A 27,217-nucleotide genomic window follows, 5' to 3' on the forward strand; every position below is an offset into this window, starting at 1 on the left:
AATTCTGGAACCTCCATTGTTTCATTGGACACAGGGAACAACACACATTGCTTCTTCATCATATATTAAATCATGGGGTATGGGATTGGGGTGTGGTTGTGGGTCTGGTGTCTGTGTGTGTAGGGGGGGATTGAATATAACATTTTGGAATCAGTATCTAGTTGGGCTTGCTACTCCAGTGGTATTTAGATACACCGAAGATTAAAAATATGCTTTTATACTGTTTTTACAGATGTTAAGACAAACACGAATCTCAAAACTGCCAGCAAAATGAATTACCCAGTGGGCCTCTGAGATACCCCCACTGTGTCTGGGCTTGTCGTTTGGCACAGTTTCACGGAGCTATGTTAAGTGCGCTGGGTGCTGCTTGACTCAGTTCCCATGGAGGATTATCTGTTTTTATGGAAAATTGGAATTGCAGCAAAAGATTTGGACAAGATTGACCTAATTTTTCTCCTTAAAATATCCTTAGCTGCTTTATGTCATTCATTAATGGACTGTTACATGCTGAGAAGCAGCCCAGTACCATGTAATGGACTGTCGAGTACCAGGAATGTTGCTTTGGTACATATCCAGGAGGCTGACTTTATTATGGGTTCTTTCTTCCGGGAGTGGCATGATATAAATGCGTTTCCTTTCCTCACTACTGTTGAGAAACTGAGAATAAAGGCCAAGACCCTTAGTGTAGGATCCGTCAAGATTGAAAAGAAGTGGAGATAAATTAGGAAGTAGTCATTAGGTGATACTAAGGTTGGGTTTTAAACTCTTGAAGATAATAAGGAATGCAAGACTGATGGAGGTAAGGATTGTCACGGCTTTAACCCACTGGTCTTCCAACTTCCCACCCTAGTTATCACTTGCTGATGTTGCCAGGACGCCCCTCCACTGAAGGTGCTGACTCCTTCCCCTTTCAAGTAAATCAGTAGTCTTATCGTTCAGCCCTTTGTCTCTGCAAACAAGCACCCCTTTCATCCTGGCCTAATCACCGAACAAGCCACCGAGACCAACAGAAGGAAGACACTGATAGGGCAACTCCCAGTACAAGGGACAGATGTCAAAAGTGGGCAGGAAGGGATGCAAGATGTCAGCAGATTTACCATGTTGAACCTTCTCCCCTCTATCTGACAGCGTGTTGTTGAAGAGGTGAACTGTAACCTCTCTTCTTCAGGGTTAGTTTTCCATAATCCATGCCTCCGGTCTTGTATTCTATCATAAGTGCCTAGCCGACAAAGATAATTTATAATCATGAATATTATTGTCATGTCACTTATTAAAGCAACTATCCATTCTCTATGAAAATTAATAACGTTGATTTGGATAGAAGAAAGATAGTGCTCTTTGGTTCTGATAGCGTTGTAGTTGCTTTTCATCAATATCACCCCAGTGTATATTTCAACTATTGTTTGCCTATCTCATTTACATCTATATGATTATGTGCTGTGGTTTTGTTGTGTTGCATTATTTTGTGTAATGAATTGCATTGGCCTTGCAGATGCTAGAATAAACAGGCATGTCTCACAGAGAAGGTGCCAATATGCCATTAATTTGAACCCAACCACGCCTCAGCTCCATCACAAAGACTCAGCTTTACAACACTGCCCGTCTCTGTCTCTGACCATTGTTGAAATCTGAATATGTGCTTTTGTTGCTTCTACAGTTGACCTATCCGCTCCTCCCCCATAAACTTTAGCCCTTAACGTGGTTGACATCACAACATATAACAAGTTCTGCCTACACATCACTTCCTGTACTTAATGCTCAGAATAAAGTTACCGAGAATTTTTGTAATCTCTACCCTCCACATTTCTGGAACTTTCTCTTGCTCTGAGAATTCTGTGTTCCTCCAGTTCACACCCTTGGCTCCTCCCTTTGCCCTCATAATTGATGGATATGTGTTCTACCATTCAGGGCAAAAATGATATTAGATGCCCTGCACGTTGAGAAGATGATCAACTGGACTTCAAGAGAACAAAAAGACTGCGACCAGCCCCGAGTTCCTGATGCATGACCCCAAATTCCCATCCACTACGAAAAAGGATCACGTCAGGGGAATCCTTCAGGAATCATCTACTCCAAGTGAACAGCTTGGATGCTGTTACACAGCAACACAGCAACTCATGTTCAGTAAATATCAGGTCAAAGGCTCCACCATTGCACTAACAACCTAAACATGGCACAATATCAAATCACCTTTATACCGGATATGGAATGTGCTCCTACTTGTTGACAGAGTAGGCCTTGCTGACTCTCCAAACTCCATTTGTTTTGAGCCACGTTGTAAACTCCCGCTTGAGCTCATGTATGATGGAGAGCATGACTATCAAACATCAATAAACAATGTGAGCCTTCAAAACCTCTGCCATCACCTTCACTTAACTTAAGGAGTCCCACCCTAAATCTTGGTACCTCCCATCTCTGCCAGTCTTTATAATCACACCATGATAATAGCACCTTCTCTGACTCAGTGTCAGTTTCTAATCTCGTGATGTGGTGAAGGTGGCATGAAAATGCAAGCCGCTGTGGATGGCATGAGAGAATTGTCCAGGAATATCTCAAAGCTTGGCGCCCCTTAGTTCTGCAAATAACTGACTCATTTTCCACTTCACCAAAAAAATTAGACTTGTTTAAAACTGATCTGAGAAAATCCACGGTATGTCTTCCTCCTCACACTGATCCTCTAAAAATTGGTCAACTGGAAAACTCCAGCAGGAGTACACTAAGCAGTATGCAGTCCACATTTCAACTGGTTGAGAAAAAAAGACACCACTATTCAAATGATCAAAAGCTGTAGCCTGATTTACCTTGTTTTACAATCATATATTATGTTTCCTAGAACTATTTTAAATTGTGGTTCTTGTGATGAAAGTCAGAGATTTATTCCTGGTTTGTTTCCTCCCCTCTTCTCCTGAAGGTTCCTGACTGTAGAGAAGCAATGCCTCATGAACAGGTAACTCTCTTGACCATAAATCCACAATTCACATTTTACCCCCAACACCGAGTACCTGCCTGTTTGATTGAGAGGTAGGCTTCATGATAGAGGAATGGGTCTTCTCATTTCAACTCAAAATGGCTGAATGTCAACCATAAATCTGGGAATTCAGCAATTCCCCCCCCCCCCACCAAGGCTGCTTTGGTCACTAGGACACCTCAGACAGGTGAGATAAATTCATTCAGATTCATTCAGTACAAGTTAGGATTCAAACCCATGATTTCTCTGGTGGATGTCCTGAAAGTCTGTCAACCGTGCAAAAAGAAGCTTGCATTTTAATTTCCCTATTAACACTTGATACATCCCGAGGCACATCTAGCAAAGGTTATTGAAGAGAAAAGTATTTAACATAAAGCCACAAGTGGAGGTAAGAGAACAGATGAACCAAAGCATGGTTGGAGGGCAAGATTGCACCAAGTGTCCTGAAAGAGAATCAAAAGGTAGAGTGGTAGATGATTACCAAAGGCATGGCTGCCAGTGGTGGAATGATTTACTAAATGGGACTCACTGGACCTCAGATCTAGAGATTTGGGAAAGTAATAAAGGATAAAGGATGATGTGGAGACAGAGGGACATGGGTAATGTGATTCAAGAAGGCCGGGAATTTTCAGAAAGATTCATTGCCAAACTAGGAGCAAGTATAATGGGCAAAGACAGTTTAAGATTCAGAAGAAGAACTATTGATTCTGAGTCAGATTATGGGTTCAGGTCCCATTCCCAAGACACAAACAGAAAATCCAGATTCAGTCTTCAATGCATAAATGTCCGAATACTGCACAGTTTATCTTTCTTAATCTGGGACCTAATGCCAGGCCACCATTTTGAAGAGCACAGTGGTCCAAACAATTCTTCTTCAACCAATATCACAAAAAAAAACATATAATGCAATCAGTATCATGTGATTATTCATGGGAAATTACTGTGTATAATTTAGCTCCCATGTTACAATAGAGGATTTTTTTGGCTGTGATGTTTTGTGGGATGTACCATATAAATGCAAGTTCCCCTCTTTGATTTCTGAGCCCTTCATTTTAAGAAACACTCACTAATTTAAGTGGTGCTTGCATTTATGGAGCAGCCATTCACATCTCCAAAGCACCCCCCAATGTACAGAGCAACCCATGATTTCCTTTTACAGTGTGGCCATAGATGCACATATCACGGGCAGTTGTTTGTTTAGGAGGCTGGGCCCCAAGCATGGGACTGCCTCTTTCAACCCCTTCCCTTAAGATATTTTAAAACCTACCCATCTGACCAAGCTTAGAGGCACTTTCTCCTGTATCTCTCATGCTGGATGTCAAATCTGTCTGCTCACCTTCTGTGAAAAGTTATAATTTGTCTTTGCTGTGCAGATTTTTGTGCATTTTTGTTTGTCCAATTATCTTCTTCAATATATTACACTGATAACTGCAAAAATACGGTTACTATGTCAAGGATAATTAGAAATATGTACAGAAAAAAAACAATTGCATCCAGGAGGAAGAGATTCTCATCATAGCTGATATTTTGCATTAGTGCCTATTGCTGATAATTATTAAGAGATTTTATAGTTGCATTGCACATGGGGAAGAAGTTAATGAATGGGGTGTGCTAACATGTGGAAGTCAAGCAAGAGCTATTATACCCTGCTGCTTAATTGCTGATATTTCTGTCACTCTGCATTCTGTGTTACAATAACATAGCCCCATGCTGCATATGTATCGTAGAACCACACTGAGGTGGCACTGGCTTCAATGGGCACATAGCTATAAAACAAATGTGATGCCCTACCCCTACCCCTAAACCCTTTAGCTTCTGTGCCATCTGACAAATGACTTCTGCAAATGGAAAGAGGGAGAATATCACGGGTACAGACATGAGTGATTCTGCAGTTGCTGGAAATCTCGAGTAGCACACACAAAATGCCGGAGTAGCTCAGCAGGTCAGGCAGCATCTATGAAGGAGAATAAACTGTCATCACTTCGGGCTGAGACCCTTCATCAGGACTGGAAAGGAGGGGGGCAGAAGCCAGAATAAAAAGTTGGTGAGGGGTGGGGAAGGAGTTCAAGCTGGCAGGTGATAGGTGAGACCAGGCAATTGGTTAGTTTGCCCTACCATGGAGCTACCCTCCAAGTTACAGGAAAGTGTTTTAGGTAGGGCTCAATAAGGAAAGTGTAATCAAGCAGGGTTGCTTATGTGTTGACTGAGTGTAAATTGGATTGGGAGGAGCTGTTACCCAAGCCGGTCAATTAATTGAGAGGACAATAAGATTTCCTTTATCCTGCCACGTTCTCTTCTATGTCTCTTAGGTTCCTCCAACCAGGCGCTATTCCCATGACGAGACAGACGTGTGGGCAACAAACCAGATCACCTCATACCTTCACAGATGGGGCTCTTCAGAGAACATAACAGGAGTTCTGCACTATAGCTCCCCCAGACATGAAAGGAGAAGAGGCAGCCCAATCTCCCAACATGACGAGTGCGCTTCTTTCCACAAAAGGAGGAAATCTGCGGATAGTGTCATTTCTCTAAAGCAGCTGTCCAAGGAGGAATATCTTTCCGATGACTTGAAATGTTTCAGCCGAGATGAAATAATCAACTACATTGATGAAACTCCAGTCCCTAGTCCCATGAAGACCCCACTGAGATCATCATCTGTAACACTCATCCCAGAAAAATATGAACAGTATTCAGTCACCTTTTCCCACTTTCCTTTGACCAATTTTGAAAGAGAGCCTCACGTTCTCCGTCGGTTGTCAGAGGGCAAAGAGTGCTGCACCCCCAGGGGATATTTGGTGACTGCTTTCCCCACTGACCCAAACGTGGCTGCAAAGGACGCAGAAGCCCAGTGTCACCTGTCCACGGTCACCACCCCCAGCATTAAGGAGGGAACCTCCAAAAGTTTTCGGACAGATCTTTGCGTCTCCTGGGACAATCAGGAAAAACTCAGCAAAATAGGAAGTAAAGGAAGCACCAACAGTTTTGTAAGTTCACCTTCTGCTTCTTCGGGCTACATGACTTTTCATTCTGACTCAATTGGATCCACATCCTAGGAATGAACGTGGACCTTCCCAAAAATTAATGGTGTTTCTACGTTTGTTTACTACTAAGGGGATTTTATACTTCACACAGGAAGAAATGAGTCACGCCAAAGAATCAGTAAAATATTTTCATGTCCTTTACAGTGGTTAAAATTCTTTCAGACATTTGAAAGAGAACTGGAATAATCTGGCATCAATGTCTGAATATTATTGGTACCACTAACTATTGTTTTCTATTTTTATTTTTTTAAGATAAATAATTTTTAAGGGTAACACTGTTAATAGGCATTCCTGTAAGACTGATACCATTTAGATGGAGGTATGAGAGGAGAAAAAGGTGGATGTAAAATTGACACCATTTTTTAAAACTTCCAAATTGTAAAATGGTTGCTCCACCAGAGGTAATTCCAGATCATGTATGTCTATTTATGCACTCCGGGTATTTGGTGTATTCTGTTTCAACTGATGATTTTCTTCACATAGAGGACAATGAAATTATTCTTTGGGAAGGGGAGATGTGGAAGACCCCACTATTGTTCCTCCTATGTATTTTGCATTTGTAACTTCGGTGTCACATACTGGCAGCAGTCTGTTGCCCTGCGAGAATGAACATTGGTTTCTCTTGGTCCCCGTAAAGTTGTCCTAAAATTTAATAGTAAGAAATGTTTTCTTACAAGTATTTGCAATGGTTGCTCGTCAAAAGATCCAGGGCATGTTTCATTTATATTAAAAACAAATTTCAATACTGTATTGTGATTTGCTTTGACTAAAAAGTTTACACCAGTGGCCAGTTTATTAGGTACAGCTACACATGCTCGTTAATGCAAATATCTGATCAGCCAATCATGTGGTAGTAACTCAATACATAAAGGCATACAGACATCATCAAGAAGGTCAGTTATTGTTCAGACCAAACATCAGAATGGGGAAGGAATGTGGTCTAAGAGATTTTGACTGCTGAATGATTGTTGGTGCCAGATAGGGTGATTTGAGTATCTCAGAAACTGCTGACCTCTTGGGATTTTCACACCCAAGACTCAAGAGTTTACGGAGAATATTGTGGAAAACAAAAAAAAAAACGTACAGTGAATCGGAGCTCTGTGGGTGAAAATGCCTTCTTAATGAGAGTGGTCAGAGGAGAATGGCCAGCCTAGTTCAAGCCAACAGGAAGTCGACAGTAGCTTAGATAACCACGCTGTTACAATAGAAGGTGCACAGAAAGGTATCTCTAAACATACAACATGTTGAACCTAGAAGCGGATGGACCACAGCAGTGGAAGACCATGAACATACATTGAGTGGCCACTTTATTAGTGTAGGAGGTACTGAACAAAGAGGCCGCTGAGTGTAGTGGGCATGCCAGTTTTATGTGAACGCTGTGCTATGAGAAACCTGACTGCCATAGTGCGTTGTGTCAGTTCTGTGTTCTTAAATCTTCCCTTCTTTCTGCAATCGTAAAACCATACAGCATAGGAATAGAATTAGGCCATTTGGCCCATTGACTCTGTTCCACCTTCCATCACAGCTGATTTATTTACTAGCTTCTTGATTGGTCAGGGTATGAAGGGATACGGGGAGAAGGCAGGAGACTGGGGCTGAGGGAAAAATTGGATCAGCCATGATGAAATGGTGGAGCAGATTTGATGGGCTAAATGGCCTAATTCTGCTCCTATATCTTATGGTCTTATTATTCCTCTCAACCCCATACTCCTGTTTTCTCCCCGTAAGCTTTGATGCCCTTACTAATCAAGATCCTATCAACCTTCTCTTTGAATATACCCAATGACTTGGCTTCCACAGCTCTCCGCGGCAATGAATTCCACAGATTCAGCAATCTCTGGCTAAAGAAATTCCTCCTCATCTCCATTATAAAGGGATGTCCATGTGTTCCGAGGCTGTGTCCTCTGGCCGTAGACTCTCCCCTGTAAGAAGCATCCTGTCCATGTACACTTTATCTAGGCCTATCTATATTCATTTGCTTTCAGTAAGATCACCCCACCCCACCCCACCCCATTCTTCTAAACTTCAGCGAGTACAGGCCCAGAGCAATCAAATGCTCCTCATGTGTTAACCCTTTTATTCCTGGGATAATTCTTTATTCCTTCCGATCTTGACCAAGCCATGTTGTTAAAATAAATCCATCTAGAGGGTTTAGGATTAAGGAGTAAGGCATTTGAAAAGGGAATAAGAGAGATTTTCTTTTCCATCCAGAGGATGGTTAGAATTTGGAATGCTTTACCTGAGAGGCTTGTGGAGGTAGACGCTCATAACATTTCAGAAGTATCTCAATGTGCGCTTGAATCACTAAGGCATAGAATGCTAGCAACCAAGTGCTAATAAGTCGCATTAGTATCATCCGTACTAGCTTGGCATGAACACAGCCTGTTTCCTTGATATATGAATCTATGACTCCATGCTTCATTTCAGTCTGTTGATAAAGGAGCTATCTACAATGATATGCAAAACTCGACTTCCACCTTCTGCGTTTGTAAACACACACTGCTCTCTGCATCTGGATTGGTCTACAGTGCAATTCGGGTGCGAGTATTTCCAAAAGTATTTGGATCATTCCCTTCCTTTGCAATGTTTTACTTTGGCAGGATAATTTTGTTCTCTTGAATCTTTTGCAAGTGCTTTTAAAGGGCCGACCATATATATTCATTCCTACTTCTTCACATTATCTCACAGGTTTTACGCGTTAAATCTGCTCACCTAACCTTTCGGGTTAATGGGTGCCCAGGAGTGGCGTTAATCATTTGGATCAATCACAAGTGGGCATTGATCTGGAACAGGGGTTGCCAACCTCTTTTATGCCATGGACCAATACCATTAAGCAAGGGATCTGTGGACCCAGGTTGGGAACCCCTGATCTAGAACATCATTTGGAACTGAATGTTAAGCAGAATACAGGGTTAATGGTAGGATTTTTCAGAGTGGGGAGGAGTGAGGGATCTCGGAGGCCACCTCCATAGAACCCTCAAAGTTGCCGAGCAAATTGATAGAGTTGTTATGGTGTGTTGGCCTTCATTAGTTTGGGAATTGAGTTCAAGAGCTGGGAGGTAATGTTGCAGCCCTATAAAGCCCTGGCTAGACCATACTTGGAGTATTGTGCTTAGTGCTCGTCACTTCACTTCAGAAATGATGTGGAAGCTTTAGAGAGGGTGTAGAGGAGATTTTACCAGGATGGCACCAGGACTAGAGGGCATGTGTTATGAGGATAGGTTGAGCGAGCTAGGGCTTTTCTCTTCTTGATGGGTGAGAGGTGACTTGATAGAGCTTTACAAGGTAATAAAAGGCATAGATTGAGTGGACAGCTAAAGACTTTTACCTTGGGCAGAAATGGCTAATACAAGGGGGCATATTTTGAGGGTGATTGAAGGAAAGTAGGGGATATGCCAGAAGTAAATTTTTTTTTTTTTTTTTTTTACACAGTGGTAGGTGTGTTCAACGACCTGCCAGGGGTGCCAGTAGAGGGGGATACATTTGAGACATTTAAGAAACTCTTAGAGAGGCACATGGATGATAGAAAGAAGGTCTGTGTGGGAGGGAAGGCTTAGATAGTTAGGTTGATCTTATAGTAGGTTAAAAGATTGGTGCAACATCATGGGCTGAAGGGTTTGTACTGTGCCGTAGTGTTCTATGTTCTGTACACCCACCTGGAGTATTTGCAGAAACCAGGAAACCATCCCACAGAGTTTATGGAATTATTAAAGCACAGAAGGAAAACATTTGACCCATCAACTCCTTCCTGACGCCGGCCAATACAATTTATTCAATCTCATTCTCCCATTCTTTCCAGCTTGTTGGTAGCTCATCAAAGCATTTCTCACGTGCCTGTAGAATTCTTCACTGAACCCCCGACTGACTCCATTTCCACAACACTTGCAGGCAGTGAGTTTCAGGTCACTACCATTTTGTTTCCCCAGAAATACCGTTGCATCTTTGTCCATTCGCCTTTAAGTCTGTGTCCCTGATCTTTGAAGCAATAGCTTCTCTCCACCTACCCTAAATAAATCAACCAGCTCTGCAAACAAACTTCTTTGCTCAAAGGAAAATAACTGCAGGTTCTCCAGTCTAAACTTGTACTGGATGCCATCATCTCTGGACCTTTTGTAGACAACCCTTTGCACTTTGTGCTGGGATAGTCAGTGAACTGAACATCAGTTTAAAGGGAAGTAAATGTGGAACCTATTCAATGAACTTAATACCTGCTGAGAGTGAGAGGTGAGTTATTTACACAGAGAGTTTGTGGGGTCACACTGCCAGGGGTGGTGGTAAAAGCAGATACATTAGGGGCATTTAAGAAATTCTTAGAAAGGCACATGGATGGTGGAAAAATGGGGGGGGGGAGCTATGTAGGAGGGAATGGTTAGATTGATCGTAGAGTAGGTTCAAAGGACTGAAGTTCCTGTACTGTCAAAAAGCTCAGAGTACATTTATACATCAAAGTATGCATAAATTATACAAACTTGAGATTCATCTGCTTACAGGCAGCAAGACACCCAAAAGAACCCAATTTTAAAAAGACCAGCACCCAATGCACAGAGAAAGAGAGAGAGAAAAAAACACAAATCATGCAAACAATTGAAGCAAGCCACAGCATTCTGAACCAGACTGAATCCATAGACCTGGATCCCGGAGCAGCTGGAGTAGGCCCACAGCCTCGGCCTCAAATTCATCATGTAGCAGGGAAACTCTCCGCGAAGCTCACAGACACAATTTGCGTAGCAGCCGGAGCGGTCTCACAGCCTCAGGGCCGCAGAGAAAGGCATGAAATTTACTGAAGAGCAAGCGGAATTGGTCTAACCCTTGCTTCTGGTCCTGATATTCCGCCTTTCTGGTGTTTAAATCGTCCAAACACTGGGTCGGGCCTTGCATTAGCACCCGCGCCCCACCGCAGCGATAGGCTCTGGGCCTAGATCTTGCCGCCCAGTCCAAAGCCATCTCGACCTTTTCAATTTGCCTTGGCAGTTAGAACAATCCAATCTTACCTCCGCCACGACTTCTCTATGAATTACTCGCTCCATCTCCATCCCTGACTCCAACTCCATCTCGAACCTGACTTTGCAACACACCAGCATGGTTCATCCCTCGAATCAGCTTCTCGGTCGCTCGCCCCTTCATTGCTTGCGGTGATAGTTTACCAAATATTTACCTCAGAAAAGGTGTTATTAATAATGCTTTAGTCATATTTCTTGCCTTTTAGACTACAAGTAAGCAGTTATCCAATGTCAGCAGGAGGAACAGTGAAGAGACAATGTTGAGAAAATGTACCACTAACATAAAAAGGGGAATGAGATGGGGTGTGGGCTGGTCATGGAGGAAATGATCATTAACATTGGCATGGACTAAAATGACCATAAGATGAAGAGCAGGAAAGGCCATGTGGCCCATCGAGCCTGTTCTGTATTCCGTGAGGTCAAGGCTGATCCAACCATGACTCTTTGAGAGAAAAGTTTCTCATAATCTCTGCCTGAATGGGTAACCCTTGCTGTGAAGCTGTGCCCCGTCTAGTTCCAGACTCTCCCACAAAGGGGAACCATCTATTCAGCTTTTACATTGTCAATGACTTCACTAGTTTTTACTGCTAACTATTCCATTTGTTTTCCTAAATACTTGCTGTACCTCCACACCGAATTTCTGTGTTTCACACACAAGGAGATTCAATTTCCTTCTGTATAGCAAGCTTCTATAATTTCTCTCTATTTAAATGACATTTGAAAATAGAGTGGATTCTGGTTGATTTGGTCTTTGGTTAATTGGTGCAGCTGCTTATTTGGGCCAACTGTCAAAAAAGAAAAGCTAATCAAGGAAAGAGCTGTGATTCCCTACATTTATTTGGGACACCATGACATTTAATTGGGGCAGGAGACTGTTGCTGAGCAACTTCTAATTAGTGTCAGTTGCATGCATTTTTTGTGGCCATTAGACACTGCACCATGCTTAGAGCGAGCAGTTTTTAAATAGTGTCAGCTGCATGTATTTGTGTTCAAAAAGCAGTGATTATCGTCACTGATAGTTGGTGGGAAATAAACAGTAAGACAATTCATAGTCATTGTCATAGTCATACTTTATTCAATTCAGAACTGTTTTGCTCACTGTGTTTTTAAGCATTCAGGCTTGGAGATGCCAGAAATGGCCAGGAGTGAAAATGAAACGATTTCACTACTTCAACAAGTTAGGAATTATGAAGGATTTGAAGGTATCGACAATCGTCTTGAAAATTACAATGAAAATGAAGATCTGGAGGCTGCAATTGTTGGAAGTGTTGTATGAAGGCATGGAACTTCAGCTAATAGGGGCATCTGTTTAATTGGGACAAGATCTACTGGTCCCAATGTGCCCCAATTAATTGGAATGTACTGTATTTAGACAGCTATGTGGATAGGAAAGGCTTAGAGCAGGAGTTTATGCTTTTATGCCACGGACCAATACTGTTAAGCAATGGGTCCTCGGACCCAGGTTCAGAACCCCTGGTTTAGAGGGATGTGAGCTAAACATGGGCAAGATGGACAAGCTTGGATGGGAATCTTGGTCAGCATAGACAAGTTGGACTGAATGGCCTGTTTGTGAGCTGTGTGACTCCATGACTCTAATATTGCTAACCCATTCCTTCTGAAAAAGTGGTTCACCACACATTTCCTCATATCACGTCTCTGCCAGACTTTTAACCACACACTTAAATTGCAGGTTCGGCAGCCTCTTCACTACGTGCTTCTCCAGCCAGGGGTTTAAAAACTGGAGTGAGATGGCTCCCACAATCCTGTACAGATAAAACCAATAAATCAAAGCCTTTCCCAAAGTGTAGTTCAGGGATGACAAAAAAAAAACTGATGAAAACCATTGTAAACTAGCTGAGCCAAATAATTTAGTGTTATAATTTCTATTTAATTCTGTTCTCAAAAACAGATTGGTACCACACTTACAGACCACAAGGGGGCAGATGTCTGTTTCAACAGAGGATGGTTCAATGACCAATAAGCATTCTCCTGGCGGAGCTCAATGCATTGAAGAGAATCTATGATATTTAGTTTAGTTCAGCCCATCACCCATCCTGGGCCAGAGGCCTCAGACAGCAGATCGCCAGAGTCCTCTGTCCTGGGGCAGTCTCTCAAGCAGTCCCCAGGTCTAGTAATGTAGGTCTTGAAATGTAGCCCATTTTCAAAAATCCTTCCTCTCCCAGGGATCAGGTCTTTGCGGCTTCTTTTAGCATCTCTGCCGCTCTGAAGCTTTTAACAAGATGGTGTTCCCTGCCCCATGCCCAAACCTCCTCATTTTGCAGACGGGCTTAGGACCATCTCTGGTTGAGTTAGAAGCATAAGTGGGTTGGGGGGGGGGGTGTGGAGGAAATGTCAACATTGCAGGTCAGATCCCTGCATCAGGATGGATATTGCTTGCACTGCTGAGTTCCCCCAGCAGATTCTTGCTCCAGATTCCAGCATCTGCAGTCCCTTGTGAGAACTTAGAATTGGAAAGGCGGCTTGAAGCAGACTGAATTACTTACAAGGAGGAGCTGCAATATTTTGAGAAGTTCTTTACAAACAAGAATCTTAATTTCAAATCAATCAAAGCTTCCTCTTGCTCTCTTCCTTAAATTTCAGCTTTAAATTTATCTTTAGGTTCGACAGAAGAAGATTATTCTTGGTATGACTGTATAGGGCATGGATCTATCTGAAAGGATGCCACATGTACCTTGGGTTAGAAATCATCATTCATGGTAAACCTTCAACTGATGAGGATGGACAGATTCTCATACAAGCCAGGCAGGAACAGCACTGAATAACACACTCAAAATGCTGGAGGAACTTAGCAGGTCAGGTAGCATCTATGGAAATGAATAAACAGTTGATGTTTCAGGCCGAGACCCTTCTTCCAGACTAAAAAGGAACAAGGAAGACACCAGAATAAAAAAAGGTTGGGGGAGGGGAAGGAGACTAGTTAGAAAGTGATAGGTGAAGTCAGGTGGGTGGGAAAGGTAAAGGGCTGGAGAGGAAGGAATCTGACAGCAAAGGAGAGTGGACCACAGGAAAAAGGAAAGGAGAATGGGACCCAGGGGGAGGTGATAGGCAGGTGAGAAGAGGCAAGAGGCCAGAGTTGGGAATAAAAGAAGAGGGGAGGAGGGAATTTTTTTTCAATTCGAAGGTGAAATCGACATTTATTCCATCAGGCTGGAGGCTACCCAGATGGAATTTAAGGTGCTGTTCCTCCACCCTGAGGGTGGCTTCATCTTGGCACAAGAGGAGGCCATGGACCAACATGTCAGAATGGAAATGGGAATTGGAATAAAAATGTTTGGCCAGCGGGAAGTTCCACTTTTGGCTCGACGTAGTTGTCCCCCAATTTACCACCGATGTCTCAAAAAAAGTAGAGGAGACTGCATCAGGAGCACCGAACACTTTACCTGGAACTGGATGCTTATGCAAGTAATGCAAAAAGTTTTTCTCTTTATATCATGTCTGACTGCTGGAGTAATTCTGATGGTTAACGTCAGTTTCATGTGAACCAGAGTATCTGCAAGGGGTCTATTCTCTGGCCTATACACACAGCTGGCTGGGCAAGCAGAACTTCCAAATGCTTTCAGTGAGAAATGGCTGCTTCAAGTGGTTCGCACTGACATCATGGTATCTGCTGAGAAAGAGAAACCACTGAAGTCACGTTGGCTATGTACACAGGACCTCCCGCCATCCTCTGGATAGATAATTAGCAGCTCTGTGCTTACATTTCTCTTATTTGTAGAACCAGCAACTTACTCAATTCCTGACAATGTACTCACAAAGTCATTCTCCAGGAATGACCTCACCAAATAATGTCCCTTCCGATTGTTTACAATAAAGAAATGGTTGTAAATAAAACCACAACTTTGGCTACTCAGTTGCATCCCTGAGCGATGAGCAAAATCCCATGAATTTGTTAAATGGCCATTTCTTGTGGCAAAAGTAGAGGCCATTTGGCTCACATCTTGCCTCTTGGAAATAACTACTCAGTCAATCTGCTGCCTCGTTCTTAGACCAGCACCTCTCTTCCACTGCTATTACTTTCAATGAATATTTACTAAGTCATGTCCAGTTGCTGGTCTGGGTGTTTGCAGGGCATAACGTGGCTGCCAAGCTGCTGACCACATCAACTGCTCTTCAGAACTATTTATGTAATTGCTTTGGCCTGACCTGGTACAATATGAGGTTCTTTATACATATAAATATATGTATAATTGGGTGGCGGGGTGGAGAAACATCTCTACCAAAGGAGGTGTAAGGCACTCCTTCCCTCTGCTAGTCTGCAGGTCACCCTTGGGCAAGGTGTAGCACCTGTTTAGCAACATCCGCCTTCCCCCCACCCCCCAAAAATAGGTGACATGAAGCCTTGGGAGCAGGGGGTGTTTGGTCATATGAGAAGCTGGTGCATATCACAACTCCTGGTTGTGTGATCACTGACGCCAGGCAGATAATCTCTGAAGAGTATTGATAATGGCTGGGGTCACCCGTCTTGTAAAGACACTGCCCAGAAGAAAGCGATGACAAAGCACTTCTGTGGAAAAATTTGCTAAGAATAATCACGGTCATGAGACCATGATCACCCACGTCACACGAAGCGGAATGAATGAACAATGTATACAATGTCTAGTTTATAGTTGACATTATTAAATATTTGCACAGAGATGTGGCTCGTTTGCTTACAGTTTCCATTTGAATGATCTAACAAAGTCGCCATTCCATTTTCTCACTGAGCAGACCCTCGATGGTTTATAATACAACATGAAAAGAGAATATTAACTTTTTTTTGCACGCAGACTTCACTTTATTCAAGGGCAAGACCAGGGTGTACACTGTAACACAATGATCAATGCAAGTTAAATACAATTGTTCATTTTACCCCCTTCTTTGTATTAAAAAACAAAAGATGCTGTTACTAAGTTAATGTAAAGTCTGTTTTTTTAAACGTTTCCAGAACTACAGCAAGGATTCTTTTGCAATATCGGACTGCTTATACAACAGCGCCCCTGGTGGCCATTGCATTAAAACGATTAAACTAATGGGAGGTTGGGCAGTGATCGGCAAAATGCCCTACATACGGACTGTCCCTTACATCGAGTAACATTGGGCAGGATCGAGACATTGATCCAAGATGGGATCTGCCAAAGTGAAACTGATCAGTGATAAAATGCAACAGCACACTATCACTGGGCGGTGTATAACGTGCACTGCATTCAACTACGGATCTTACTAAAGTTGGGCTCAACCTCACAAAATATGTCCGAATGGGAGAGGTCATTGTTTTGTGTTTTGTTTTCAATAGTTTGATAAATAGAAGAGTGGAATCGATTAACTAGGCTCACTTCAGATGAGCTATATATTTCATTTAAATGACACGGCCATAACATAGAAACATAGAAACATAGAAAATAGGTGCAGGAGTAGGCCATTCGGCCCTTCGAGCCTGCACCGCCATTTATTATGATCATGGCTGATCATCCAACTCAGAACCCCGCCCCAGCCTTCCCTCCATACCCCCTGATCCCCGTAGCCACAAGGGCCATATCTAACTCCCTCTTAAATATAGCCAATGAACTGGCCTCAACTGTTTCCTTTGGCAGAGAATTCCACAGATTCACCACTCTCTGTGTGAAGAAGTTTTTCCTAATCTCAGTCCTAAAAGGCTTCTCCTTTATCCTCAAACTGTGACCCCTCGTTCTGATACGAAGTGTTTTTAATCCAGGTAGAGAAACAAATGCACTGTCCAGTCTCGCTGAAGGGTCTCGGCCCAAAACGTCAACGGTACTTTTTCCCACAGATGCTGCCTGGCCTGCTGTTCCTCCAACATTTAGTGTGTGTTGCTTGGATTTCCAGCATCTGCAGATTTTCTCTTGTTTGCCCTGTCTTACACTCTTTTTTTATGGAGAAGATGAGGGGAGATCATCAAAAGTAATCTTAGTCAAAAAGTGTAAACTCGGGAGATTTTGGAGATGCTGGAAATCCAGAGCAACACATGGACAATGCTGGAGGCCAGGCAGCATGCACGGTGAGGGCCGAGACCTTTCAGGGCTCAGTTCACTGTTGGTAGAAAAATGATTCATTTTCAGTCAAGGTCAAGATTAAAGGTAGTTTGGACGTTCCTGGAGGACAATTGATCTTTCAATATAGTGCTTATCCAGAGAGTGTTGGCTGGCCCGGCCCAGGTGTGAGGTGATATCACTGTACCGACCCTCCCCAGGATTCTGCAGGGCTCCGTTCCCGGGAACTGTTTGTGACTGTTAAGCTGTTAAACTGGGAATAAAGACTACAGTGTGTGTGGGAGAGGGTCGCAGAAACAGCTGTGAGCAGGCGTGAGAAGGGTGGCCGCCAGCCTCACTGACTCAGTCTGTAGTGAGCTGGGGTGGGGTGATGTGAAAAGAGAGAAAAGACATCCAGAAATGCCCCATTTCCCACCCAAAAGATGCCTGTAGCCCCACAGCAGCTGACAAAGCCATGCCCATCCGGCCTGCTGGCTTTCAGATCCATCCCCATCCAGCCTGTTCGTTGGAATATGGGCACCGGTAACTTGGGCATGAGTGACATAGAAAGAGGAAGTGAAACACATTATCAAGTTATAAAATCAGAAAGTATTGGAAATACTCAGCAGGTCAGGAAGTGTCTGGAGAGAGAATCAGGACTAACAGTCTTAAAGTCATAGAGCACAAAACCTGTAAACACATACAATAGATTCTCACCCTGAGGTATATTTTTTGCTCTTCACCTGCCCCACATAGAAAGGTTTGCGCAGAAGGAAAAACATCTTTAGACCACAAATCAATCAAGTATTTCTACATTTGCAAACCAAGTAGAGATATAACGTAAATATTGTATCAAGCAATAATATGCTTGACATAGCAAATGAAGACAAAGCAATGTCTGGCAATGCATTTGTGCATTTTTTTTTGGGAAGAGGGAGAAGTCAAAGAAGTAGAGATCTGACTGAAGATTCATCACAAGTTACCTGAACGTCCTTGACTAATTAAGTGCAATTCTCAGAACCCATGCTGTGTTTTTATGTTTCTTCCGTGTGTGGGAAAGCTTTAATCTTTTGGGCAGTATAATAAATATTAATACTCTTTTCACTTTGAAATAAATCGTTCTACATCAATGAGCATGTTACTTTGAAATCTAAGCTTTCCTCCTTTCCATTGATCTGACACGAAGTCCGTAGTCTTCTGCGTGTGGTTGACCTTATCTGCCGAACCCCAGAGAACTAAGAACACGCGAGCGCCCCCTAGCGCTTTTCCACTTGTATCTGCAGGAAGAAAGCAGTTCTTCCTACGCCTTGTCCCATTCGTGATCTTCCACCCGTCAGGGTGCCGGCTGTTGGTGTCATTAGGTGGTTCTGGCCTTATCCTTCCAAATCCTGCCAGTGAACCAAGCTGGCCAGTTTATCATGGAATACTGTAGCCCTGGAATTGAATTAAATTATTGCCTCTAGTAATTTCTGATTTGTAGATTAACAATCTGATTCCCTGCAAAAGTCACAGGCACCCTAGATTTTTTATATGGTTTCAGATGGTGTGCCCTGCATAGAGCCCTGATCTCTATGTCATTGAGGCTGTCTGGAATTACCTGGAGAGACAAAAGCAAGTGAAACAACCAAACTCTACAGAAGAACTGTGGCAAGTTCTCCAAGATGCTTGGAACAATTTACCAGTTAATTTTCTTATAAGACAGCTCGACAGTGTGCCTAAGAGAACAGATGCAGTTTTAAATGCAAAGGGTCGTCTCACCAAATATTGATTTGATTTAGATTTTTTTCTACCATTGACTGCTCTCTATAGTAATTTTTTTGATATTTAGAAACCTTTTATTTCATTATTTTTGAAAGCATCTTCACATTACAGATTTTTTTATGTGTGCCTAAGACTTTAGCATAGTACTGTAGATACAAATATCTGAGAATCTTTGGTTTTGAATTCTTATAGATCTGTATGTATATTGATGGGAAAAAGCAGTGCCATAAAGACTCAGTGCCAGAGACCCGACCGTGACTTTTCTCTGCTAGGTCATCTAAACCCCCACTCACAACAGTATCCAAACTGGTATACCTATCGTTGAGCAGGGTGGCCACAGGGGTACTTTGCACTGCCTGTTTAACACCTTTATCTTTCTGATTGTCTCCCAGTTTCCTGTGTCCTATGTCCTGCACCTTGGGTGTAACTACCTCTCTATATGTCCTATCTATCACTCCCTCAGCCTCCTGAATGATCCAGAGTTCATCCATTTCCTGCTCCAACTCCTTAATTGCGGAGTGTTAGAAGCTGCAGCTGGATGCACATTGCCGATGAAGTTATCAGGGATACTGGAGGTCTCCCTGCCTTCCCACATCCTGCAAGAGGTGCATTCCACTATCCTGCCTGGCATCTCTACTGTTCTAACTAAGCAAATATAAAGAAGAAAGAACAATAAACTGGGGGGAAATATCTTCTAGCTACAGATTTTTTGCCATCTCTGATTGAAGCCTCGAAGAGCTAAAGCCTCAAAATCCCCACTATAACTCGGACCACTCCAATGATGGCCGCTCAGACAATGGCCGCTCCACTTGCCTCACCTTACTTTAATTTAATTTTGCCAAATCAGTGCCAAATGCTGATCGGCCACTGCTCAGAGCACCAAACTGCTGCCAAATGCTTCCTTTTCTACTCAATTGGCGAACCTGAGTGAACCACACATTCTCAGGCTTCTGATCTCTGATTGTCTACTTCTCTGATTGGCCGCCTCTTTTCTCCTTGATACCACGCACTCATTCTGTTACCAGCAGCTATGAGTTAGAAAGTGTGGCATGTCATTACCCTGTCTGAATTAGCTCATCCTTGTCTGCGTTTGATTCGAGAAGCTTCCATCACCGAATAAACATTTAGATCTCAGGACTGTTTAAAAATCTCCTCCAGTCTCCTTCCTAGTGCTGCACTCTTAAACGTCACTTGTGACAATTTCTTGTAAGATGTCAGTTTTGGGTGGGCTCCTTGGAGTGTGTTAATGTTTAAAACCAGCTCTCAGGAAACGCAAGATTACTACACCATGTTTGGTCGTTTCACCAGCAGAGGGAGCAAGCAGCGTAAATGATTGCAAGAGCTTGGAACAAGTATTTCAAAGTTTAAAGTAAACTTATTATCAAAGTACATACATGTCACCATATACACAACCCTGGGGTTCATCTTCTTGTGGGTATACTTAATAAATCTAATAACCATAACAGAATCAATGAAAGACCGCACAAGGCAAACAATTGGTGTGCAAAAGACAACAAACTGTAAATATAAAAGGAAAGGCAATAATAATAATAATAATAATAATAATAATACAATACATAATTAAGCAATAAATAGCGAGAACTATGAGATGAAAAGTTATTGAAAGTGAATCCATAGGCTGGGGAACAGTTTAGTGATGGGGCAAGTGAAGTTGAGTGAAGTTATCCCCTCTGGTTCAGGAGCCTGATGGTAATAACTGTCCCTGAACCTGGTTGTGTGAGCCCTGAGCTCTTGTACCTTCTTCCTGATGGCACCAGTGAGAAGAGAGCATGTCCTGGGTGGTGGGGGTCTCTGATGATGGATGCTGCTTTCCTGCGACAACACTGTGTGTACATGTGCTCAGTGGTGGGGAGGGATTTGCCTGTGGTGGACTGGGCCATATCCATTACTTTTTGTAGGATTTTCCATAAAAGGGCATTCATGTTCCCATAGTAGGCTGTGATGCAGCCAGTCAGTATACTCTCCACCACACATCTATAGAAGTTAATCAAAGCTTTTAATGTCATGCTGTCACGTACCCCATGACGGGTTAGAGAACCAGCAGAGAAGGAAAACACTTTAGAGTCCAGTATTGACTAATGGTATTTATTAGTAACTACGCAATACAGTAATATAAATGTAGATATATCAAACAGGTTAGCAATGATTTTATATATATAAGTAAGTGTGGAAACATATGAACACCAAGCTTCTTCACATCTAGGGGTAAATAGATAGTCTTACGATGATGAGTAAAGTTCAGTTCAGTTCGTGGTATTGAGTTGAGTAGTGATTGAGTAGAGAGGGGGAGAGATTTGAGACTTTAGGTGAGCTCATGCCGTCGATCTTCCCGTTGTCCTCCAAGTTCCTTTAGAAGTCACTGACTGTAACCACAACAAAAGGGACTGTTCTTCTGTGGTGGAATTATCAACCCAGGCGAGGGTCGCCACACAAATAACTCCCCACCGGTCACGCCCTGCTCACACTGCGAGAGCCACTGATCGATCCACCTGATCGATCCTTCAAAACCCACTTTTTCTGTGGGCACAGCAAAGCTCATTCAGTGTCCAAAACAATGTGTCTCCAGGTCTATCATTTGACCTTCTATTTATCTCACCGTGCTGAATACCAGCTGTCTCTCAAACAGCTCCTCCCCTCTCTCCTTGTAAAAATGTAAACATGCTGCAGAAAACCCATAACATCATCCAAAGCTGCCTTTGTCTCTCTCTCTCTCTCTCTCTTAAAAACATGATGTCGGTGTTCAATAACTGTCTCTCTCTCTTTTCAAAAGCACCGTTCATAGGGGTAATTCAGGACCTCGTCACACATGCCAAATCTTCACAAACGCCTAAGGAAGTAGAGGCACTTCTGTGCTTTATTAGTAATTGCACTTACATGCTGGGCCCAGGACAGGACCTCTGAAATGATAACACTGAGGAATTTAAAGTTGCTGACCCTCTCCACCACTGATCGCTCGATGGGGACCTCTGATTTCTCCTCCTGAAGACAACAATCAATTCCTTGGTCTTGCTGACATTGAATGAGAGGTTGTTGTTGTGGCACCACTCGGCCAGATTTTCAATCTCCCTCCTATATACTGATTCACCACCACCTATCATTCAGCCTACGACAGTGGTATCGTCAGCAAACTTAAAAATGGCATTGGTGCTGAACTGAGCCACACAGTCATACATGGAAAGTGAGTAGAGGAGTAGAGCAGGGGGCTGAACACATAGGTTTTTGGTGCGCCTGCGCTGATGAAGATTGTGGAGGATATTGGAGACAATCTGAACTGACTGGTTAGATTTTTAAATTCAATTTAGAAAATCTTTGCTGTATTTAGAGATTAGCTTTAGTTGTCACATGTGAACATACAGTGAAATGCTGTGTTTGTGTCAATGACCAACACAGTCTGAGATTTGCTGGGGACAGCGCAGAGGTGTTGCCACGTTTCCCACACCAACATAGCGTCCCCCACAGCTTACTAATTCTAACTCATACAGTACTGTGCAAAAGTCTTAGGCACCCTAGATTTTTTATATGATGATATGGATGTTGGGAGGATGTTTCCTTGAGTGGGTTTACCTAGAACTGGGGAGGGGAGGGCAGTGATTTTGAATAAGACACCATTCACTTAGGATGAAAACAAAAAGGCTCATGCCTGTTTAGAATTCTCTGCCACAGAATATTTTCAAAGTAAAGATGCCAGACATCAAAACCACATGGAAGACTTGAAACTGATGGTGTATGATCTCATTGGTTCTCTACAGGGCAGTGGAGAGTGTTGGGCTGTGATGGTTTTAGAGCACCTGAAATGGCTAATTGCTGTTTAATGAGAGTTGTTAATCATTTACACTTCCTCATGTTTCTCTCAAATGACTTGCTCTTTGTAAAGCGGTCTCCTGGTGTTTAAACTTGTTATGTTTATTCCGATAGGCTCGGGGATTTCGTGCTACTTGTATTATTAGATTAGATTATGAGCACACGCAGTCCTCTCTTATTGTCATTTAGTAGTGCACGCATTAAGAAATGATACAATATTCCTCCAGTGTGATATCACGGAAACACAGGACTGACCAAGACTGAAAAACTAACAAAAACCACATAATTATAACATATTGTTACAACAGTACAACAATACCATAACTTGATGAAGAACAGGCCATGGACACAGTAAAAAGTTAAAAGTCTCTCGAAAGTCCCACATCTCACGCAGCCGGGAGAAGGAAGAAAACTCTCCCTGCTGTGCCTGACCACACTGCGACTGTGAGTCATCCGAAAACTTCGTGCTCCGATCAGCCCTCCAACACTGAGTACCGAGCACCATCTCTGCCGAATGCTTTGACCCCAGCCTCAGTCGCCAGCAGCAGGCAAAGCCAAGGATTTTGGGGCCTTCCTTCCGGAGATTCTTGATTGCACAGTAGCAGCGGCAGCAAACCGGGCATTTCAGAAACTTCTCCAGATGTTCCTCTGTGTCTTCTCACGTCTGTCTCCGTCAAATCAGAATTTTGCACAGCATCCTACTTACAAATACGATATCATTTCACCGGAGAGCTGCGCGTGCTGTGTCGCGCCGCCATCTTCTCCTCCCACATTAAGTGGACATCCAATTCGTTTTGAGAATGCTACGCCTCATGGTGTTGCTTGGCTGAACCACTAATGTTCTGTTGGAATACTTATGAATGAACTCCTGTCACTGTCCCTACAATGGAATCCACACTTGGCTTTCAACATTGCCAGCGCACATCGTGGCTGAAGATACTAGATTGGGGTTATGGAGAGAAGTGAAAAAGACAAAGTTGAGACCATGACTGGATCACCTGTTGTCAAGTCAAACTAGAGTTTCTAGAAAGTATTGGGACCTAGAGGGAAAAGAAAATAAAATTTAAAAGTAATGGCAAGAATGCACTGATAGACCGGATGGAACCCACTGCCTGAGTGCTGCTTTTGCCCGAAACATCGGGGGGACCCGGCAGCATCACAGCAGCAGTCCAGGAGCAGCGTTGGAATCTGTGGTAAGATGCTGAACTTTAAATAACTTGAGAGACTGTTTCGTGAAAAAGAGCACTGCTGTTTGGGTCAGTGCTAGCTTCACGTCACGGGGATTATCGAGCGCAGTCACTTCTGGGAAATGGCGCGAGGTTTAAGAAGACCTTGGGAACCTTCGGGAAGGGTGCACCCAGTTTGAAAACATAACAGTCTATTAGGGAGCGGAGAGTGTGCAGGTCGAATCCATCTACAAAGTCGAGAGAGGCAACCAGTTTTTTCGCCTGATGACTAATGACTAATGACTAATGTCTAATGGCTAACGGCTAATAGTTGATGGAACTAATGGTACTATCAAACTGCCGCACTTGCTAGAAAAATAAAAGGAAGAAAAAGGAAAAGTTGTTTGGTCATTGAGTGGAATCCAGTTAAAAAACCTTTGGGTAGACTCATTCAATCTCTTTCAAGTGGGGAAGCTGCACATGTTCAAAGAAGAAAAAGAAATCGGACTTGACACCTGTGGTATTAATAAATGGTGACGCATGTCAGAAGGCTGAATAGGTCTTTACTGTCCTTGTTTTTAATGTTCTTAAGTTCTGAGCTCTGAGGAGAGCCAATCATGGTACATACAGTTAGAGCAGACATTATTTTTAAATATAAACCAAAGAGGTTTTGCAGATGCTTGAAATCTAGAGTAACATATACAGAATGCTGGAGGAACTCAGCAGGTCAGGCAGCGTCTATGGAGAGGAATAAACAGTCGACGTTTCAGCTGAGACCTTCATCGGGACATTTTTAAATGTATGAAAAATCATGTTAAAAATTCAAGTTTTACAGAAAAGTTTCATCAGCAAGAGACTTAAATAGAGTTTTAATCCATTATTCAGCAGTGAACAGTAAATTATTTGAATATCATTTTCGACTGGTTGATCGTGTTATAACAGTGAGACTTCTGGCCACAAGGTGGCAAGCTCGTCCAACTGCAAACACCAAAGCTCCAATTGTTGCCGAGATAAAGGGACGGGGAGAGCAACAGCAGACGGGAGGTACAGGGAAAGATGTGGATTAGTTTAGTAATGACATTGTTGTTTGCGAGACTCAGATCATCCCTCTAGGACAAAGCTAAATGTCATCAAAAACTTTGGCAAACTTTCCAGCCTGGTATGGGAACACCACTGCCTTTGAGTGGAAAATCCTATAAAAGTTAGTGGATTTGGCCCAGTACATCACCCTCCCAAGCATGGAGCACATCTACTTGAAACATTGCCATAGAAAAGCCGCATCCATTATCAAAGATCCTCACCACCCAGGCCGTGCTCTTTACTTGCTACTGCCATCAGGTAAAAGGATTCACACCTCCAGGTTCAGGAATAGTCACTACCCCTCAACCATCAGGTTCTTGACAAAAGGGGATAACTACTCTAATTTAACGACTCGCTTACCTTGTTATTTCATGCTCATTATTTATTGCTATTTATTTATTATCTGCAGTTGCACAGTTCGTTTACAGTTCCTGATGTTTACAGTTACTGTTCTTTAGATTCGCAAATATAGTCATAGTCATACTTTATTGATCCTGGGGGAAATTGGTTTTCGTTACAGTTGCACCATAAATAACAAATAGTAATAAAACCATAAATAGTTAAATAGTGATATGTAAATTATGCCAGAAAATAAGTCCAGGACCAGCATATTGGTTCAGGGTTTCTGACCCTCCAAGGGAGGAGTTGTAAAGTTTGATGGCCACAAGCAGGAATGACTTCCTATGACGCTCTGTGTTGCATCTCGGTGGAATGAGTCTCTGGCTGAATGTACTCCTGTGCCCAACCAATACAATATGTAGTGAATGGGAGACATTGTCCAAGATGGTATGCAACTTAGACAGCATCTTCTTTTCAGACACCACCATCAGAGAGTCCAGTTCCATCCCCACAACATCACTGGCCTTACGAATGAGTTTGTTGATTCTGTTGGTGTCTGCTACCCTCAGCCTGCAGCCCCAGCACACAACAGCAAACATGATCGCACTGGCCACCACAGACTCGTAGAACACCCTCAGCATCGTCCGGCAGATGTTAAAGGACCTCAGTCTCCTCAGGAAATAGAGACAGCTCTGACCCTTCTTATAGACAGCCTCAGTGTTCTTTGACCAGTCCAGTTTATTGTCAATTCGTATCCCCAGGTATTTGTAATCCTCCACCATGTCCACCCTGACCCCCTGGATGGAAACAGGGGTCACTGGTACCTTAGCTCTCCTCAGGTCTACCACCAGCTCCTTTTCCACATTAAGCTGCAGATAATTCTGCTCACACCATGTGACAAAGTTTTCTACCGTAGCCCTGTACTCAGCCTCATCTCCCTTGCTGATGCATCCAACTATGGCAGAATCATCCGAAAACTTCTGAAGATGACAAGACTCTGTGCAGTAGTTGAAGTCCGAGGTGTAAATGGTGAAGAGAAAGGGAGACAAGCTCGTCCCCTGTGGAGCCCCAGTGCTGCTGACCACTCTGTCGGACACAGTGTTGCAAGCACACGTACTGTGGTCTGCCAGTCAGGTAATCAATAATCCATGACACCAGAAAAGCATCCACCTGCATCGCTGTCAGCTTCTCCCCCAGCAGAGCAGGGCAGATGGTGTTGAACGCACTGGAGAAGTCAAAAAACATGACCCTCACAGTGCTCGCTGGCTTGTCCAGGTGGGCGTAGACACGGTTCAGCAGGTAAACGATGGCATATGCCCACAGGAAAAAGAATCTCATCGTTATATGTGGTGATATGTATGTACTCTGATAACAAATTTTACTTTGAACTTTTGAACCTTCGCCGTCATTCTCAGAGGTCATTATTTATTTGGACAAAAGTGTTCAGCAGGCATCTCACCTGCGTGTTCAGGTAGATATTCAAGTGTCGAGGGCATTGCTTGAGAACAAGCATGTTCTCGTGGTGTGCACTTCACTTGCCCCATCATTGAAATGTTCCCACAGCTGACGGATACGCTTTCAAGGACTCTTCATCTCATGTTATTGATATTTATTGCTTATTTATTATTATTATTTCTTTCTTTTTGTACTTGCCACAGTTTGTTGTCTTTTGTAGGCTGATTGAATGCCCGAGCTGATGCAGTCTTTCATTGATTCTATTGTGGTCATTATACTATATTATGGATTTATTGAGTATGCCCATAAGAAAACAAAACTCCGGGTTATATATGGTAACATACATGTATTTTGATAATAGATTTACTTTGAAACGCAGTAACTTATCTAAATTTCTCGTTCCTCACTCTCACCAACCTCTGAGTGAAGAATCAGCAACACCAATAATTTGAAAGGCTCATAGAGTCATAGAGGGCTACAGTAAGGAAACTGGCCCTTCGAACCATCTAGTTCATGCCAAACTGTTACTCTGCCTAAACCCATCAAGCCACATCTGGATGTAGTCCTCCATACCCCTTCTACCTACCTCTCTGAATTT

At 42.9% G+C, this 27,217-nt stretch overlaps 1 protein-coding gene across 3 annotated transcripts in view; it reads left to right on the forward strand.

Moving 5' to 3' along the window:
* LOC134337779 (probable G-protein coupled receptor 153) overlaps positions 1 to 6,744 on the forward strand; it is a 115,849-nt gene extending 109,105 nt beyond the window's left edge. For all 3 annotated transcript variants that reach the window (XM_063033014.1, XM_063033016.1, XM_063033015.1), the window contains exon 7: positions 5,278 to 6,744. In XM_063033014.1, the coding sequence (XP_062889084.1) occupies positions 5,278 to 6,021 (744 nt within the window). In that variant the 3' untranslated portion in view covers positions 6,022 to 6,744. The remainder of the gene's footprint in view (positions 1 to 5,277) is intronic.
* Positions 6,745 to 27,217: the final 20,473 nt, after the last annotated feature.

The sequence above is a fragment of the Mobula hypostoma genome, chromosome 25 (assembly GCF_963921235.1).
Source record: "Mobula hypostoma chromosome 25, sMobHyp1.1, whole genome shotgun sequence".
Lineage (NCBI taxonomy): Eukaryota > Metazoa > Chordata > Chondrichthyes > Myliobatiformes > Myliobatidae > Mobula > Mobula hypostoma.